The 7500-nt window shown below is 47.5% G+C and overlaps 1 protein-coding gene across 1 annotated transcript in view; it reads right to left on the bottom strand.

Annotated features, from left to right (window-relative positions):
- The window catches only part of tenm2b (teneurin transmembrane protein 2b), a gene marked incomplete at its 5' end in the record, with an annotated part of 107633 nt that overhangs the window by 53591 nt on the left and 46542 nt on the right, over positions 1 to 7500 (bottom strand). The window contains one exon of the mRNA XM_083693809.1: positions 3752 to 3990. Within this exon, the coding sequence (XP_083549935.1) occupies positions 3752 to 3990 (239 nt within the window). The remainder of the gene's footprint in view (positions 1 to 3751; positions 3991 to 7500) is intronic.

Here is a 7500-nt window from a genome sequence, read left to right as displayed (position 1 = left end):
GTACATGGACCAAGAACCCTTTATGGACCTCCTTTTTGTTGTCAGTGTTCTTCTTCTTCTTCTTCTTCTTCTTCTTCTTCTTCTTCTTCTTCTTTTTCTTCTCTTTCCACTAAGCAACATCACATCACGATAATGATGCCAGATCTGCTCCTCTTGCATCAGGACCGCTCTGTTCACCTGTGTCCTAGCAACCATGTGTCTTCCCCCCCCCCCACCCCCCCCCCACCGCCTCAGCCCCTGGATGCTACAGGTCTGAGGGTTTAACAAACAAGGAATAGAGAGAGAGAGAGAGAGAGAGATGACTGTGAACCATGTCCTGAGAGGAATGGGCCAGTGGAGAGAAAGAAGGACAACCGGTGGGGAGGCTTTATGATGTAACACACACCTCAACGTCAACAACCGTTATGATGTAACACCTGCTGTGGCATTGTATCATTTACTCCAAAATACTCCTTTCATGTCACTTCTTTACATCACCGCTCTAAGGCGTTTTCCTCCAAAACATGAATACGTGAGAATACCTGACAAATAAGGAAAGTTAGACTGTCTTTTGAAACAAACTTGAAATATTTACACATTGACTACATCAAATCAATAGCTTGCATTTGCAGTCCTTTGTGTGTGTTGATGAAAAGCACAGTCCTGCACGTAACATGATCTATGTGATTGCATCATTCGAGCTAAGGACTGCAAATGCAAGCTATTGATTTGATGTAGTCAATGTGTAAATATTTCAAGTTTGTTTCAAAAGACAGTCTAACTTTCCTTATAAGCATAACTTTTTGCTCATACAGTAAAAAAAATTAAATCTCTGAAAAGTAATTTCAACTAATTCCGAACCTAAAAACAACATTATATCCTTTGCTATGAGAAGCCTCTGATATATTCTCAAAACCTTGACAACCAGAATCATATTTTTCGAGGCTGTCATAAGAGAGGGAGGCAGAAATAGCCTGGTCCCCCCCCCCCCCCCCCCCCCCTACACCACCAACCCCATACCCCCTCTGTCTGACTGCAGAGCATCTAGATGCATTAGTACCGATCTCTGAGGAGCACACACAGGGGTTCTGGGCTTCTGTCTGTGTGTGTGTGTGTGTGTGTGTGTGTGTGTGTAGGGTCTCTGGGTTCCCTGTCTGTCTGTGGCTGGGTCTACAGAGCGTAGACAGTGTAGAGATCTCTGAGAGAGAGACCACGTTTGTTGGGTTGCAAAAAAGCCACAGTGAGTTTCTGCTGCTCCAGTTCGCACGCACAGGGGCAGGCCCTGCTCAGCGGGGTGGGGGGTGGGCTGAAGTTGGGGGGCCACTGAGTACTGGGCCTGAGGCAGGGCTAGATCAGAGCCATGCTGAGGAGCTGCGACCTGGCCCGGTGCGGTGCGGAATGCAGCCCGTCGAGCCGAAGCCTTCCCTGTGTGTGCCAGAGTGTCACGCCAGGCAAACATAATCCCACAGGTAATGTGGGAGATTTAACATTCATGACATGTCAGCGTGCACACCCACACACACACACACACACACACACACACACACACACACACACACACACACACACACACACACACACACACACACACACACACACAGACACAAGCACAGACACATGCAGCCCGCCTCCAGTCATTGCTGCTGACAGAGGGCTAGTTCGCTGAGTGCATTTGTGTTGGTGTGTGTGTGTGTGTGTGTGTGTGTGTGTGTGTGTGTGACTGTGACTGTGTGTTTAAAACGGACAACAGAGTGAAAAATATCTGCACAATAACAACACTTAAATGCTGCTGCGAGTGGGTTAAGGCAACCACATCAGCACACAATGGACTAACACACACACACACACACACACACACACACACACACACACACACACACACACACACACACACACACACACACACACACACACACCATTCCTTCACACTGCCACTGGATTGGCTGCTATTGTGTGACCACAGTCAGGGCCTCTAGATGGGTTCATCAAAGTCTCTTTGATATGTTTCCTCTCTCTCCATCTCCAGCCTAGGCCACACACACACACACACACACACACACACACACACACACACACGCACACACATAGGCGCGCCCCCCCCCCCCCCCACACACACACACACACGACTACGCCTCAACCCCAGCTCCTTCCCCCAACCTTGCTGGCTGTATGACTCACAATCAACATGTCAGATCTGCAAAAATAAGCGGAGAGATCTCAACATCTCATTCTGACAACAAACCACTTCACCACCCAACAGTTGAACAGCTGGATATCACAGTGAACAGCAGGATATCACAGTGAACAGCAGGATATCACAGTGAACAGCAGGATATCACAGTGAACAGCAGGATATCACAGTGAACAGCAGGATATCACAGTGAACAGCAGGGTATCGCAGTGAACAGCTGGATATCGCAGTTGAACAGTCGGATATCACAGAAAACAGCTGGATATTAAACTCATCTAAATGTGACGGTAGGTAGTGGGTGGGTAGAGTTGAGGCAGTGTTAGTATGCTACTATGTTAGTATGCTAAGTAATGTTTGTGTAGATTCAGTTCGAGTAATGTTTGAATATTCATGTACAGCAGGGGAGGCTGGTGGAGGTAGAAATCGGAGGACGGGCTCTTTCTAATGCACGGAACACTCCGTTCCGTGCATTATGATGAGCCCGTCCTCCGATTTCTACCCCCAGCAGCCTCCCCTGATACATAGTTGATGTACAGCCTTTCCCCTAAGTGCTCCATCGTGATCATGCATTCATCATGAGCATGAATAAATATTACATTTTTATAATAACCAACATAATACGTGACCTGGCAGGTATTGATTCTTCCTATGTCAAACGTCAGGCTAATTATGATATATGTGTGTATGTGTATTCCAATTGCTTTGCACTGTCAAATGCCTATGAATGTTAATATTGTTAGAGTTGCAGTACAGTGTACAAGCCCTGCAGTATTTCAGTCAAGCATACCCTTGACAAGAAGGCATATTTTCAATTCCGATGTATTTTTGCACCAATATGAAGATGAAGAACATTTAAATCCAGGCCAGTTGTTTACAGAAGTGTACAGTGTGTTTTACTTGTATTTTTTGACAGAGAGATAGTTCACTGAACAATTGGGCACATGTACCCTGTAGTTAAAAAAGTACATTTTCAGTCAAAGTTGATTTGATCTCCAGGGGCGTATGAAGGTTCTTCAGTCAGTGCTTACACAACACATCCACACACACGCACACACGCACACACGCACACACACACACACACACAACACACACACACATACGCACGCACGCACGCACGCACGCACGCACACACACACACACACACACACACACACACACACATACGTTACAAGCAGTAGGAGTGCTGGTGTATTATGACTGTTTGAACACACAGGAAATAAAAACAGGGAAATTATACAACAGTCATACCATAACACATACAAACATGGAGATAGATACATAGACAGACAGACAGACAGACAGACATACACAGACAGACAGACACTGACAGACAGACAGACAGACAGACAGACAGACACACACTGACAGACAGACAGACACAAACAGACAAATAGACAGACAGACACAAACAGACAGATCAGACAGACACAGACAGACAGACAAATAGACAGACAGACACAAACAGACAGATCAGACAGACACAGACAGACAGACAGACACAGACAGACAGACACAGACACTGACAGACAGACAGACAGACAGACAGACGGACAGACGGACAATGACATTGATCAAGCCTACCTATGAAGTAGGAAAGCAGGACGGAGAGCAGAGTTGCCGCGGCGATGGCGGACACGGCGGCACATTTCCAGCTGCAGTACTTGGAGGGTTTCTTCAGCTTGAAGGAGCTCCTGGAGAAGGTGTTTCTGGGTAGCAGCCGCGGCGGCGGGGAGTAGACGGTCCCGGACGTCAGGGGGTACCCCGGCGATGAGCTGCTGAACAGAGGAGTGGTCCCAGACGGAGTCTTAAACAGGAAGTGCCTAACAGAGAGCGAGAGCGAGAGATTGAGAGCGAGAGAGACAGAGAGAGAGACAGAGAGAGAGAGAGAGAGAGAGAGAGAGAGAGAGAGAGAGACAGAGAGAGAGAGAGAGAGAGAGACAGAGAGAGAGAGAGAGAGAGAGAGACAGAGACAGAGAGAGACAGAGAGAGAGAGAGAGACAGAGAGAGAGAGAGAGAGACAGAGAGAGAGAGAGAGAGAGAGAGAGAGAGAGAGAGAGGAACACAGGTTGAGTTGTTATTCTCTGTCTCTCTCTCCAAAATGTACTCTTGTTCGCTCCCCCTCGTGGATTTAAACAAAGATAGAGATAGACACTGTCTTTGGACTTTAATCATCGTTACGAATTTTGAACCAAAAAAAACCCTGAAACAACATTGAAACAAAGAAGATGCCGGTGGATTCATACACCCACTTCTCAAGGAAATAGACATACTGTAGGTACAGTGTCGTCAAGTCAGCAGCATTAACCACTGACTTCTATACATCAGAGGAGGCTGGCGGAGGTAGAAATCGGAGGACGGGCTCATTGTAATGCACGGAACGGAAGGAGGAATCAAACACACCTCCACCAGCCTCCCCTGATGCTATATAGTTAGGGTTAGGGTTAGGGTTAGGGTTAGGGCTAGGGTTAGGGTTAGCTTATAATTAGCTTATAAAAAGAAAGCGTAGTGGAGAGTTTTCTTCGTGCTCTATAGTATTAGTAGTAGCTATAGTTAGCCGCTCCCTGTTATCAACAGAATATGTGCTAATTGTGTTTGAGTGAACAGAAGCTTTTTGCAAATAATGAGACATCTGCAGCAATGGAGTGCTCTGCAATATCCAGCCAGTAATTACCCTGGTCATTTACATGCATTGATTCTCTTATTCACACTATTCAAAAGCCTGGCCGAGGACACTGAATTATACAGCTAAAAGCATACAGAATATAAAGATTATATTTCATTTCTGCTGCGCCTCCTGATGCCCAACATTGGATTATTATGCTCATTATCGTTACTAACGGTTGCACTAGGAATATAAATTAACTGGTTCTTCCTCATTTCTTACTTCAGACTTGTGCAAAAACAACACATAGATCATTCTCTGTATAATATATGCTGTAGATGTGGGTTATAGTTGGAATAGTGAGAACTGCTTCTCTCTCCCTGAGCTCTTCCAGTATTTGCCCTTTTGCAGCCAAAGGCAGAGATTAGGTGGGAGGAGGTGAAGTGAGTGTAAATCACTTACATTTACATTGTGTGCAAAACCTCAGCAAACTGCTCTATCCTGATATTATATCTGTCTGTGACAGCAGTCAGAAGGGCATTCCAAGCGTGCTGACCAGGCCTGCGTCCTGATTGGGTGCAGCCGGAGTGTGCCGCCCCCCGACATGCCCTAATTGGCTGGCTGAGGACCCCAATGACAGGGCTGTGCCCTGATTGGCTAGTGGTGAACCCTAGCGCCATGCAGGACCCCAGGCCAGCTTCCTGCTGCTGTGTGCCAGGTGGGCTGCGGGTGCAGGCCGGGGGAGAGGGGAGAGGGAGGGGGGGAGGGAGGGGGGAGGGAAGGGGGAGGGAGAGGGGAGGGAAGGGGGAGGGAGGGAGGAGGAGGTCGCCCAGGAGCCAGATGGGAGTCAGATGAAAGCGTCCGACAGTTGACCGGCCGTCCGCTGCGCTTTGATGTCGCGCTCACACAAGCTGCTGCCCTCCCAGTTCCGGCCCACACACCGGCCCGCCAAACCCAGAAACAGTCTCCTCCTCTCAGATCTCGTTCCATCAGTCCTGCCTGGGGAGGGGGAGGTCCAGGGCAAGCCTACCACCCCCACCCCCCGCCCCCCCCCTGCATGACCCCTCCTGGCCTCCCCGCTCTCCAACTCCCTCCAACTAAGGAGGAAAACAAGCAGAGCTGCCACTCTCTGACCTCCCCCTTGTCATCCTTCGACACCCCCAATCTACCAAGACGTCTACCATCCCTAACAAGAGGACAAATCCTGCTGTGATGGTTCATATTCCCTTCATTCACAGCTGGCTATTTTGAAACTACAACATTGCTATTACATAGTTATTACCTAAGAATGACTTCTTGGGGTTACATGAGTAACTGTATCGCTGTAACAAATACCAAAATCAATAAGAAAAAATCTGTAAATAAGTTAAAATACTATTCATTTCATAGTCAATACCAAGTGGTAATGGGACAATAATACAATAATAATAATAAAGTGTTTTTGCACCATTCCTGCTACTCTGCTGTCCAAGAGCCAGTCAGTAGCTACAGTAGATCAATACTGGATATCTACCAATTACCCGCCCCTGCTGAGCTAGGGTCTTCCTGGGGGCCACGCACACACGCACACGCATACGCACACGCACACGCACATGCACACGCACACGCACACACACACACACACACTCACACATGTACGCACACACTCACACATGTACACACACTCACACATGTACGCACACACTCACACATGTACACACACTCACACATGTACGCACACACTCACACATGTACACACACTCACACATGTACACACTCACACATGTACACACTCACACACACACACACACTCCCACTGACAGCTACCCTAACAGGCCTCTCCCTCCTCTCCTGTCTGTGAATTGTTGGACAAGACTGCCTGGCTGGTAACAACAGGTCTGGGAATCCCTGTTCCCAATAAGTAGTAGATCTGTCAAAGATCTGTCTGTTAAATTGACTATGTGTTGTAAGGGAGTAGAGCAGCATGCTCCTCTGAAGCACTGGAGGTGAAGGGTGGGGGTAGGGGGGGTTAGGGGTTGGGGGAGCGGGGGAGCAGCGGAGAGAGAGAGAGAGAGAGAGAGGGGGGGGGGGAAGACAATTGACCGTCTATCCCCACGTCAATTCTCACATTCTCTGGTTTGATGGTCTGTGTCCAAATGGCAGCATCAGCTAAAAAAATAATTTCACGGGGTGAAAAGAAAGAAGAGAGGGATGACAGGAAGATGGCTAGGAGTGAAAGTGAGACAGAGAGAGAAAGAAGGTGGTAGGTGTGTGCGTGCGTGTGTGTGTGTGCGTGTGTGTGTGTGTGTGTGTATGCGTGCGCACTTGCGTGCATGTGTGGGCGCGCATGTGCGTTCACAGAATACAGTTAATTTTACAATCCAAGGCCATTGCAGGGTGTGTGTCTGTCAGTGATAAATTTGTGATCAGTGGAACATTGAGTTTCTCAGGCAGTCAAGGTCAGCCGTCTAACCTGCTCAAGGCGTTGAACTGTTTTCATAGCAGCAGTGACGCCGTATTGGCATCCTATATCCTGGACTTCTGCTGATAAAGACTTGTCCACATCGCCTTCGTGGACAGCCTGTCAATAGTCTGTCACTTCTGTTGTTATACTTTCATTATTTATCATATTTCTGTCATCTAGATATATTGCTTTATATCTTCGAATTTGTTTTATATGTTTTTTTTTGTTACTTTACTGATGAGTTGCTCACCTAACTGTCAATACCATGATGCTATGATTGATCAG

Source organism: Argentina silus, assembly GCF_951799395.1.
Source record: "Argentina silus genome assembly, chromosome: 2".
NCBI lineage: Eukaryota > Metazoa > Chordata > Actinopteri > Argentiniformes > Argentinidae > Argentina > Argentina silus.
Note: the sequence above shows the minus strand (reverse complement) of the source record. Positions and strands in the feature narration are given on the sequence as shown.